General features: G+C 38.8%; 1 protein-coding gene across 4 annotated transcripts in view; it reads left to right on the top strand.

The window, feature by feature from the left end:
- CDIN1 (CDAN1 interacting nuclease 1) overlaps positions 1 to 10,513 on the top strand; it is a gene marked incomplete at both ends in the record, with an annotated part of 215,004 nt that extends 204,491 nt beyond the window's left edge. For all 4 annotated transcript variants that reach the window (XM_079700530.1, XM_079700529.1, XM_079700528.1 and 1 more), the window contains one exon: positions 10,384 to 10,513. In XM_079700530.1, coding sequence (XP_079556656.1) covers positions 10,384 to 10,513 — 130 coding nt within the window. The remainder of the gene's footprint in view (positions 1 to 10,383) is intronic.
- Positions 10,514 to 12,922: the final 2,409 nt, after the last annotated feature.

The raw sequence follows: 12,922 nt of genomic DNA, 5'->3' as shown, positions 1-12,922 counted from the left end.
CATGTATCAGCCTTAATCCTTTAGTTATTTGACTTTGCCAAGTATGAAAATTCCAATAATTTTTTTATTTTAAGCAGACTTTTATATATCCAGAACCCGTAAATCTCTTTGTGTCTTGAGATAAATGTCTGACTGAACTCTGGGTTACCCTGTGATCTTCTGTGAACTGAGCCGAGGAAAAAGAGACCCCATCCCCCCTCTACCTAATAATAAAAGACTACATGAAAAAATATATTTGGGGTAAGCAATGTTTATGTGATAAAATCTTTTCTATTTTATAACACACTTCTAGTTTCTAGTATTCAGGAAGTTGGTAATGAAAAGTTCAGAAATAACCTCAAAATTTATCCGAGCAAGTCTCTGACTAACTGGCAAACACCAAAATGGACCATCGCACTGTCAGCCCATGTGTTGCCAGTGTGATGATCACTTTCCATTATGGTTGTCATATCAATTATAAATCCCCTGGCATCAAACCCTAAATCAGCTGAAATGATGGGTTTGCCTTTGGCATGTTTCCCTGGGGAAATAACTGAGAAAACATGTAATAATTCACACAACCAATTTTGTAAACTACCCCAACTTTTGGAAAAAGGCTGAGGTATAAATTCTAGGGAGATAGATAAGATTTGCACCCAAGGTCCGCCTGAAGTGTTCTCTCACTCTTAGTACTTAAGTGTTTTTCAAAGTAAATATGACCTTGGATACTTTGTGATTTTTATGGTTTCGGTTTCTTTCACTGCATTTGGTGTTTCTCTTTTCTTCCCATTTCAGGATGTGTACTGTCCACTCTACACATCCTCATTTGAAACAAAAAAAACAGGGCTATCATACTTAAACTCATTCTCTAGTTTTACAATGAAATCGTCTCAATATGCTTCTGATTCTGCCATCCCTCTACATCTCTTGGGACCCCTAACCCCAGTCTTCATTCTTCCCTCAAAAAACATGTGTGTATAATGGAGAAAATTAAAAGGGCCATCGTATGAATAAATGCAGCATAGCTGGGAACTCACCTTGTCTAGGAAAACTTCTAGAACACCATGTTATTGTTCTAATTATTCTTCCGCTGTGAACCTTTTGGCACTTTGTTCATTTATTATTATTTTATTATTCAATTGATAACTTATATTTTACACTTAAATGTGAATAGTTCTACATTATTAAAATTTGAATTGTAAGTATCTAAAGGAGAGGAATATCCTTTCTTGTGTGACTTGTGCTCCACGCAGGATGAATATGCAGGCTTACATGTAGACTCTTAATGGGCACATGTAGAGAAGAGAGCCTGCCTCACTGCCAGGGGTTAGTGTTTCTCCAAGAAAACAGATATTAAAGACAACAGATTAAATATAAAAAAGATTCTGCTTTTGTTTTCTATCCTGCCTACCTCAGTTTTTCTCTTTGGAGAAGAGCTTTACTATAGGCTGGAAAGACTATTAGTATAGCATCTAAGAATTTCCAACACAGGACAAAGTAGAGTGGAAATTAAGCACTTTTCCAGGCAATTTAATGTAGACATGAAAATGCCGAGTTGTGTAAACACCAGGGAGAATTTCAGGTGGTTGTGGTTGTGTATTTATATACATTTTAAATTTTCTTCAAAATAATGTATTTTCTGTTTATTTTCTATGTGGCATAAAGGCCAAGGTGAATCAGTATTTCTCATATATTTTCCTTTTTTGTTTTCAAAGTTATAGACAGTGAGTTGATGTTACAAAGGTTGCAATTTTAGTAACCAAGATCCATGAATTGAACAAGAATATTCGTAACTAGGATTCTCTTTCTTTAGTCATTTCAATTTGCAAACACAGAACTGCCAAGCAAAAAAAGCAAATGAAACAATCAATTTATATTTTTACTTCATCTCTATATATTACCAAAAAAGAATATTTGCATTGTATATGAAATTGACCGTAGTGCCAGAACCTTAGGATGCTATATTGCATGATCACTAATCTATTATTATTGTACACATATTTATACACAGGCATAAATACACACATACTTTGCATATAAACATGTGCAAGCATATTTCACTTGGACTGAAAAGTTATTTACAACTCTGTCTAGAGATACATACAACAGTGATTAACAAGTGCATAACCAATCTACAACACGCAGATTAAAACTAAATAAACAGTATAAGAGTTTATTTTAAAACAATTACAAGATGTTTTATATTTCTCCTTCATCCTGAACTGTGTGTTTGAGAATGTGTTCTTCATGAAAACCACATGCAAGTCTTTTTGATGGTGAAACAATTGACTTCCAGCAGCCACATGTCTGCACACAACCTCAGAAGATATCCCAGACCCCACACAGCAACTCAAAATGAGAAAAAAAAAAGATTCTCTGCTATTCCTCTTTTGGAGAGGAGTTTTCTATTTGCTTATGAATTGAAAAATAAGATTTGGGTGGGAAACAAAGATTTGAATCAATACAGCTAGGTTTTATTTTTATTGTTTTACGAAGACCCTCATGAACAAGAAACTTTACTAAAATCATCAGATCATTCCATGGTCCTCTTGTCATCCTTCAGTAGAAAATTGTTTGTTTTATTGACTTGATCCAGATATATATTGTAGAACCCTGGTGCATTAGAATCCTTTTTTATGTAAAAATGGTAACGTAGCTCATTGAGAAGTATATGATCAGTCTCATGAGTTTTCTCTTATTCTATGTAGAAAGGCAAATTGTATAATAGGATATGAGTCTTCCACCACCCTTCACCTTCATATTATCAAAAGAGATGGAAAATTGTATTGATTTTTTTTTTAATACGTAGTTATTTTCTCCTGGAGCTGAAAACATTGATAAGCCAAGTTAATTGCACAAATATGAGATACATCTCTGTACTAGAAGGATTTTAGGAGCAAAAATGGGCCTTTGGAGTTCACCATATCAACGCTGTTTAGCAAGTCTGAACCTTCTTTTCTGGGAAAACAAATCTCCACCTGATACACCCACTTAGACCCATTGCTTCCCTCAGTTTTCCTCATAACTTATTCCAACTGTTTATTTCCATTTATATGAACAGGCTACGATTCTCATTCCCCAGCTTACTTCCACCTGATTGTCAAATGCTTCAAATATGCTCCCTCAAATGCAGTCACTTTAATTTCTTTCACCTGAATTGTACGTTGCTTTACATATACTTCCTAAACATGGTGACACTTAAACCTAAAAGAGTAGCTAGATAAACTTTTTAGTGTGAAACTACTGACTTCATACTTGAAGAATTATTCCTGTAGGACAGGTTAATTCCAACGCATACACTGAAATTTTGATTAGTCACCTGCCTTCCAGACCCCTGCTCCTCTCTCATTTCCAGGTGTTGTAAATATTTTTTCAAAGGTGAATGACTGTTACAAATTGCTGTGTAAATACAAGGCATAATGAGAGACAGTATAATGTAGTGGTTACAAGCACAAGCCATAGAGCCAGACTGCTTAGGTTCAAAGCCTAACCATTTTAGTGCCTCAGTTTTTTTCATCTGTGAAATGGGGATAATCACAGTGTCACCCCCCCCCCTTCCTGCATAGGGGGCCGGCTTGTGCATATCAAATTAGTCTGTACATGTAAAAGTGCTTGAAGGGTTTCCCTGGTGGCGCAGTGGTTGAGAGTCCACCTGCCAATGCAGGGGACGCGGGTTTGTGCCCTGGTCCAGGAAGATCCCACATGCTGCGGAGCGGCTGGGCCCGTGAGCCATGGCCACTGAGCCTGCGCGTCCGGAGCCTGTGCTCCACAACGGGAGAGGCCACAACAGTGAGAGGCCCACGTACAGCAAAAAAAAAAAAAAAAAAAGTGCTTGAAGCACTGCCTGCCACGTAATGAGTGTGCAGTAAAAGTTACCTTTTTGCTGTTGGGTATTAGAATCATTTTATTTGTATTAAGACAGCATCTTTATAGACATGATGTCTAGTCAAGTGCCCTCTGAAATCTGTGGAGACATAGAAGCTAAACAGGCTTCAGGAAACCAACCAGGGAGCTGGTTTTGGGGGCTAATTTTGCAAAATGATATCTAATATGTGATTGGAAATCTCTAAATTCCTGCATTTATCTTTCATTTCAACCTCTCTGAAGAAGGTGCCTCAAGGAAAAGTCTTAACAATAGAAAGTTAATAGTTTTCTCTTTTCTCCATAAGTAAAACTACCATCCAAGTAATTCCTGAGTTATAGGATAGTGTAGAGGCATGGCAAGGAAGGGAGGGTATTTTTTTTATAGTTTAGAAAGAATAAGCAAGTCCTTCCTTAATTTGGGGGCCCAAATTTCCTGTCTGTGCCTCTGAGTTTCTCAGAGAGCTGTAGAAAGACTTGCTTCATAACTTGTACCGTATTCTGTCCAACATTCATAATCTAACAACCTCAGAGACTATCTGAGGATAGCTAAATTTTTCTGGAAAACTAAGAATTTACTCACTGAAGTACCATTTTTAAAACATTCTTGGTGACAATTTTTTAAAAAATATCTTACAGATTTTACTGCCTTTTTTAACTGAACAAAATGAAACCAGCATTTGTTTTTCCTGGGCTGTCCTCAGCACCTGTTGAGGTTGACAAAGTCTATTTGCCCCAGCACCAAATAGCCTTGGATTACTACAATTGGGTTGTTGTTTTTTTGTTTGTTTGGTTGGTTGGTTGGTTGGTTGGGTTTTTTTAGTGTCTCTTCCCTAAATTGTCAGCAGTCACCTCATCTGTAACCAACCTCCCACACCCTATCTCTACCCTCTATTTGCAGCTTCAGAAGCCCAATAACCAACTCTAACACCAAAACCACAGAACTTGAGAAAATATGCAGAATTCTTCATTTTATTTTATGATTTCTATATTTCTTTGGATAACCCCAGCATCCTAGATATGCAGCAGGGAGGGGCATTGGTATATAGTCTAAGTTAGGAGCCAGGAAGCTCTGTTAGTGTAAAAACACAGAGTTGCTTTGTATCTGAGATTTCTCCTTGATGAAGAGTTGCTACTTACTGATAATCTCATTCAGTAATCGCTTCTGCTATAAAGTCTAGGTGCAAGTGTAACTGACAAAAGCCAATCTGTAGCCAACAGGACTCTCCATACTGCATACGTGAAGAATGGTATTTGACTACTCAAGTCCGTAGTGCAGGTGTATCTATTAGTTATCTATTGCTATATTTTTAAAAACGCCCAAAACTACATGACTTAAAATAGCACACATTTGTTATCTCACTTTTTCTGTGGGTCAGGAATATGGGTATAGCTTGTTGGGCCCTCTTCTTCACCTTCTCTCAGCATTTAAGTTATTGGCTCAGGGTCTGTGGTCTCATCCGAAGGCTTGACTGAGGAAAGATCCACTTCCAAACTCACTCAATTATTGTTATTCATGTTAAATCAAAATCTGATTCTTGGTTACTTTTAAACATTGCCCTAGGTCTGTGCTCAAGAGCTACAATAGGAATCTAATTCCTTCTCCCATGAGCACTGTAAACATCCATAGGTGGTGAATGAGCATATCACCACCCTAAGTTCTCATTTCCAGGTCACATATACTTTGTTAATCTAATGCTTCCTCAAACATCCTAGAGTCCTCCTCTGTATCATTTCCAGACTAGAGATATTCTCCTTAAAATATGACACCAGAACCCTCCGCAATACTCTAAGTGTGGTCTAACCAGTTCATAGGGCATTTCCCCTCTTTTTCTGGTTAAAGTCTAATACCATTTTACCATATTTAGTAGACTGATCACTACATCATAGCAAGACAGTCACAGACCCTCCAGCCAGTCCTGGGTTCCAAAACATGTTCCTCCACTTTTTAGCTAAGACCTTTGGCAAGATACTTAATTTCTCTGTGCCTCAGTTTCTTCATTTGTAAAATAGGGACAGTAATTGTATCTCCCTCCCTCATGGAGCTGACCTGAGAGTTAAATGGATCGATACGTGTCAAGTGCCTAGAACAGTGTCTGTCACGTAGTAAGTGTGATGAAAGTGTTAATAATTAACATTGTTGTAACTGTTATCATTACTAGCACTATAATGTTAGTATGCCATTAGGGTGCTCATACTGCTCACTAATAAAAATGCCAAACCATGGCAATAGCCGAGTCCCTCCATCTTGCCCATCTCTAGGCCGTCACTGATTCAGTAACCAGTGCAACAAAGCTGTCTGATCCTATCATTAACTCTGTGTTCTCCATCTTGTTCTTGAGGGTATCTGTCATGTACCAGGTACTGTGCTAGCCCTAGGGGACACAAATGTAAATAAAACATGGTCGTTGCCCTCAAAAGGGTCACAACGTAGCAAAGAGACAAATGATGAAACGTGTAATCTCTGGGGGACAACTGTGCACAAAGACCACAAAAGGGTGCCCAGTTTTCATTCCACAGTCTCCTGCTTAATTTCTCTAAATACTCTACAATGGAAGAAAACCAGAGAAACACATTTACAAGGTTGTCATTATTTATGAGGAGCTTTATCTTTCATACCCTCAAGGTCTGTCATGGCTCTTGACTTTCACCTCCCATTTTTTCAAGAGGTATTTGTTATTGTTGCTAATTTGGTGGTATTTTATTTGCAAGCAGAATTACTTGTTCAAGTGTCACTTACATTCCAGCCTCTGCTCCACAGGAGTTTTTAAAATCCATTTGGAGTCTTTGATCTTATTACTTGACCATGAGTATAGTAACCTTCAAATTATAGTCAACCTTGAAATGTGTTTACACAATCAATTCAGATATCCATATACATCCCATTACTGAGTGTCTCCAGCCTGGTAGGGAGGGCTGCAATCCCAGTAGCAGACCAACCCTCTGCTTTGCACATTTGCTCAGATCCAAGGACTCTGTTTTCTTTTCAATTCTGTGAATAGACTCTTTGGTTTTTATTGGTCACAAAGGTTATGTTTGCCTTCCCAGTGATCTCATTCTTGTCCAGTAGTGCCACAATAAATGGAAGTAGGCATCAAAAAGGTGAAGTCTCTAGGCCCATCAGCATGTACTTGACCAACATAAAAATTTCCTAGGTCTTGTTTACTCCCTGTTTTACAACTTTTCAGAAGGAAATACTAGAGATGGGTTGCTTGATTTTTCGAATTATCAGCCTACATGTTGCCTTCTGCTGGTTCCGATAATGGAGGAATGGATCATGTAATGTTACCTAGTGCGGTCAGCCTCTTCATAAACAGCCAAGTTGCTGAAAGGTTAATTTGCCAGCGTCTGATAACCTCTGGATCCTCAGCTGTTGGAGAAACGTCAGAAATGCACTCAAGGTATTGGGAACAAGGCCAGGTCTTGTTCTCCCGTTAAATTTCCAAACTTGTAACCCTCTAAAGTCCTCATTATTTTTGTCATTCAAAGACTACATAATTTGAAAGCCTCCGTCTACCAATCTCTATTTACAAAGGGAGTCGTATTTCCTCGTTTTTAATTAATTAAGCACATATCGTCAATCAGAGCTTTTGGGTCATATGAGAGAGCTGGTATTGCCCAAGTAAATATAATTTCACCCCAAAGCTAGGGAACAATGACTTAGATAGAGGATAGAGCCTTATTATGAGTCATTTCTCATATATACTAAAAACAGTTCATAGATCTGTGTTGCTACCTTCAGAGAGTCCTCCTAAGTGAACCACTACATGAAATGTTTAGATTCACAATCTTGCAAAACCTTTTCCAGTTGCTGATTTCATGTGTTGCCTCACAAGTGAAACAAGTTCACTTTCTTGGTCACTGAGGTGTTCCCCAGCCTGACTTTCATGCCTAGAAAATGCCATTTTCGTAAAGAGCCTTCTTGCTTCGTGTCCTTTGGCTTATGATTCAGGGAAAGCGCAGGCTGGTGATATGTGTTTTTGTTTTATTAAACCTTTAAAACACTGGGCTTGTTGTTTATGACCTCTATATATTCTTTTGTTCTTTTCTATGACTGGTTAGATCACCTTTTTTTTTTTTCCTCCCTTCATAGAAATATGAGCGCCTTTCTAAAGAACATCATGGCCTCAAGAATGGCTGTGTAATAAAACAGGGGAATGTGTTAACAGTAGATTTCTTGAGGCTGTGACTGAGGGCTGCTTCACTGATGGGAAGGTTTGAGGCTTCTCAGACATGATCCTCCAAATCACAGGTCTTCTTGGCTCTTGCCAGACTTGTTTTGACAAACCTGAGATCACTTGATACTAGTCATAGAGCTCTTTGTAAAATCAAGGTACCAAATGGTATCCATTGCAGACAATTGTTTGTGATTAAAAGTTACTAAGAAACCCTTGGTTAAAATGAAAGCAAGACCTCGTCCAGGTGTGAGCTTCACCTGGTGTGCATTTAAGCACTGGGGCCCCAAATACCTCGTGCCCTAGGTGCCTGATTCCTCTGACCACAAAGGAAACTCCCCCCAGAGATACTGAGAAACAAAAGCACTTGCAATCAGCCCTGAATTCAGGTAAATGTCACAGTGCCTGGTGCTCCAAGACATCTCCTCCTATACAGCTCCTGTGTTCCCTAGAACAAGTTCAGTTGATGAGTCAACATCCCATGATTCTATCCCTGCATGGAGGGAATACAAAAGTTTTTTTGTTTTTTTTGTTTTTAATTTATTTATTTATTTATTTTTAGCTGTGTTGGGTCTTCGTTTCTGTGCGAGGGCTTTCTCTAGTTGCAGCAAGCAAGGGCCACTCTTCATTGCAGTGCACGGACCTCTCTATCGCGGCCTCTCTTGTTGCGGAGCACAGGCTCCAGACGCGCAGGCTCAGTAGTTGTGGCTCACGGGCCCAGTTGCTCCGCGGCATGTGGGATCTTCCCGGACCAGGGCTCGAACCTGTGTCCCCTGCATTGGCAGGCAGATTCTCAACCACTGCGCCACCAGGGAAGCCCAATACAAAAGTTTTAATTAATCTTGCGTACAGCTTGGCTGCCCTACTGATGTGAATCCCCAAATAGACTATTCCATGACATCCAATTGAACTTGTCCCTTGCATACAGTATCTTGCAGCCCATCCTGTACTGTTAGGTTTGGCAAGTACACTTCAGCATATAATAAATCATGGAAGGAAAAAGCTTTTTGGCCTAGCGTGGTTCAGCCTGCTGTAATGTCAGAATACAGAAAGCAGTTCTGTTTTTAGACATCCTTTTACTAACCCAACGTTCATAATTTATGCTTTCACTGTAAAATTCCTGCAATACGACACCAAAAGTAGAGCTGCCCTTTAATTAAGTACTCTCGGTAGGAAAAACGTGAAACTGATGTGCAAAACATCTCTGTGTGCACAGTGATTGATAGTGATTACATCGTTTTGAACCCAGTCTAGAGGTCTCAACTTCCTGCTGGCTACTTCCTGAGTGAGCCGCTAACCAATTTGGAGATAATTCGGAGGCACAATTTAGAAACATTGATGTTTCAAGCCAGCATCTGTCTAGACTTTTTCAGAACTCTACATGGCATTATTCCTTACTTTCGTGATGAGAACCTACGACCAAATTTCATGCCCTGTTCACGCTTAGAGAGGCTGTAATACAGAGAGTGAAGGGGCCGAGAGAACTCTTCGCAGGATCCCAGTTGTCATATGGGTTTGTTTGTTTTTTGTTTTTAAGACTAGAAAGAATGAATGACAGAAGGCACTTCTGGCCCTATTGGTACGTGAATAGAGCATTAGAGCCAGAAGAAGACCTTGAGCTGTTGATTTTTTTAAATTATTTTCCAAATATTTTTTTCCTTAGTTGAAAATAGGTAGGTTTAACTTTTTTTTTTTTTTACATCTTTATTGGAGTATAATTGCTTTACAATGGTGTGTTAGTTTCTGCTTTATAACAAAGTGAATCAGTTATACATATACATATGTTCCCGTATCTCTTCCCTCTTGCGTCTCCCTCCCTCCCACTCTCCCTATCCCACCCCTCTAGGGGGTCACAAAGCACCGAGCTGATCTCCCTGTGCTATGCGGCTGCTTCCCACTAGCTATTTTACGTTTGGTAGTGTATATATGTCCATGCCACTCTCTCACTTTGTCACAGCTTACCCTTCCCCCTCCCCATGTCCTCGGTAGGTTTAACTTTTAAAAGAGTGCCTCTACATGTCAAGAGGCTAAAATCCCAAGCCTGGTGCTCCCCAAATCAATGCTGTTTCTACTCTGCTTTTGTCCTTCATCAGCTAAGTCGTCACAACACCTGACTGAGAGGTAATTAGAGTAGTGAAATAGTTCAGGTTCCTTGAAAGAAAGGTAACAAATCCATCCAAGGTGGTGACACTTGCATGAAATAAACTCTTTGGTGTAAGTTCAGCTACTTTCAGTCATAATCGTAGCAACCAAAACAAAAACTTCGTACAATAAATCATTTAATCACCTTATCCATGCTTCAAAGATTACCTTTTTCTGGAACTATGTTGATACTACGTGTGCATGTTATTTTCTCATGTTTTTGCAGGTTTGGGCCAGGCTTAGTCATCTACTGGTACGGATTTATCCAGGAGCTGGACTGTAACCGGGAAAGGGGCATCCTGCTCCAAGCCTGTTTCCCCACCAACATCGTCACCTTATGCCATAGCATTGCTTGACCCTGATGATCCTGGAAGAGAAGCTGGGAGGAAAAGATGAATCCGGAAGCAATTTTACTTTCCTGCAGTGTAAACTCCTGGCAGCATCTGCCCTGAACTTCAGCTGAACTCTCGCTGCCCGTGGTCACACCACTACCTCTTTAGACAAACATATCAGGAGTTTCTGTTTTCCTTCATCCCTTGCTCATGTGAACAGCCAAGAACTACAGACACAGCCCACTCATTATCAGCATTTCTGTCTCTTTCAAACAGTTAGTTTATAGATAGTCATAATCTTTCTTCCTTCCGGATGGTTTCTCCTTATATACTGAACAAAAGAAAAAATGTGGAGACTGAAAGGTGTGATTTTTCAATTCTCCTCCCAGTTACTGAATCGCCCTCTTTTTTTTTTTTTTTGTAAGCCTCCATTCATTCTCTCTCCCTCCCCCTTTCTCTTCATGTACACTCACAGATACCCAGGGTTGCGTTACTGTCATGGAATAACCTAGCACAGTCCCAGCAAAGCCGAAATCATGAAGGCTGCAACTAGATTTTCGCTCTCACCTGCAAGGGCAGACCTTGCTGGGAGCCTGCCTTTGTTTTGTCCAGGCTTTATGGTTTCCTGACTCCTATGGCAGTAAGCCAAGCTGAAAAAAATATACTTGATGAGAATTTCCTCTTTCTATAATACTTATTTGAACACCAAACATTTTCCATTTATCTCATTTAAAAGCATTAGTTACGTTGTGTCTGGAAACCACACTCCTTCTTTGGATTGGGGGCTGAGGGCAGATGACTGAAGCTGGGTGCCAGCCTTGACAAGAGTTTATTTTTAAACATAACTAGTTGTCAGTATGTATGGTAGTCAGTATTTTTATGAGTAAAATTTTTCAAAAGCACATTCTGTACCCTGCTTTGTATCTGCATTTTATACCGCATAATTATATAACACTCAAATAATTTAAGCATTAGGATTGTTCGGCTTTGAATGAATTAAGTGTACCAAAAATAAACCTAGAGCAATTTTCAAGTAAGCAAAATAAAAGAAGTTTTGTATTTGTTCACTTTCATTTATTCACTTTTTCTACTGCAAACCAAATTTCAATCTAAAGGAAAACATCAGTAAATTCATTATAAACCTATCTTTTAGGAAGGTGAAAAATTAATCCATACCCAAAAATGTACTTAGTAAAATATTTGCCCTCATGTTGACAAAACATAATATTCTTTATAATGTTGAATGAGTTTGGAAATATTAGTAAAAATGTAACTTTTACAAACACCTTCAAGCTATATACATTGCTTGGTTCTTTCAAAAGACTAAATATACCATTTGTATTTTGTTCATTTTGTACCTAAGAAGATTTTCAGAAATCTGCCTACTGCCTTTCGTTTTGAAGGACACAAACATGTTGGGTTCAGGCATGGATTTTAGCTCTGTTGCAGGTTGCATTAAACAAAAAAGAAAGAGGAAGAAGATGAAACAGTAAGGCGGTATCAGGCAAACTTCTGTTTCCGTGTAAAATTCACCATGCAGGTTTCATGAGTAAAATAGAATGATTTGGAACCACTGCTGTTGTCGTGATACACACACACACACACACACACATTTTAGACAAAAATGTTGTTAAAAGCAGTTTTCGTGGCATGCTCTAAACTGCTTTTTCTTCTTTAGAAATAAATTACATTTATCTGCACAGATGTTGAAAACCCTGTTAAACCCTCGTCAAGGATTTGTTTGTTTTATATTAAACAAATTTGTGATGAAGGTGCACAAATAAATTTTAAAAATGAAAGAGGTGCTTGCATTTCAGAATTTGCTCTTCTACCTGGTGCCCTGACATAATGTGTTAGGAGAAGGTACCGCTGTTCTCTGGCAAGGGCACCACCTCCTCTTTATGAATGGGGTTTTAAAATCTGACCCTGAAAAGTGGGGAAGAAACCAGCAGTAGACTGTACATACTATGATAAAGTTACAAGTTATTTAAAACTAAACTTTATTCAACATAAAAACTGATGTGATTATAACGTCTACTACTTTTCAGTTGGACGAGTGTGGTGAGGGGACTAGCGTTCCCAGACTGGAAGCTGAAATCCTCCTTGTTCTTCTTTTATGTAAGGAATACTTATCTGTGGTCTATCTGTATGTGTTGTTTGTTTACTTATTTGTTTTTTAAATTTAGACAGTGTAAACATCAGCCCTAGAGGGTATACATGGGGTGACAACTTTTTTTTTTTTTTTTTGCTCTCATCATTAGAACATTAACATTAAAGTCAAATCTTGTGTTATGGAGCTTTCTGCAAACTGTGTTAATGAATCATGCCAAGTCAGAAAGCAGGAGTGTGTGTACAAACGTAAAACTAAATGATGTTCTCTCTGCATATATAGACTTGCCCAGTGACTGCTCTCACAAACAAACAAGAGACCCT

The sequence above is a fragment of the Hyperoodon ampullatus genome (genome assembly GCF_949752795.1).
Source record: "Hyperoodon ampullatus genome assembly, chromosome: 3".
In the NCBI taxonomy this organism is placed as follows: domain Eukaryota; kingdom Metazoa; phylum Chordata; class Mammalia; order Artiodactyla; family Ziphiidae; genus Hyperoodon; species Hyperoodon ampullatus.
This window is presented reverse-complemented; position numbering and strand designations above follow the sequence as displayed.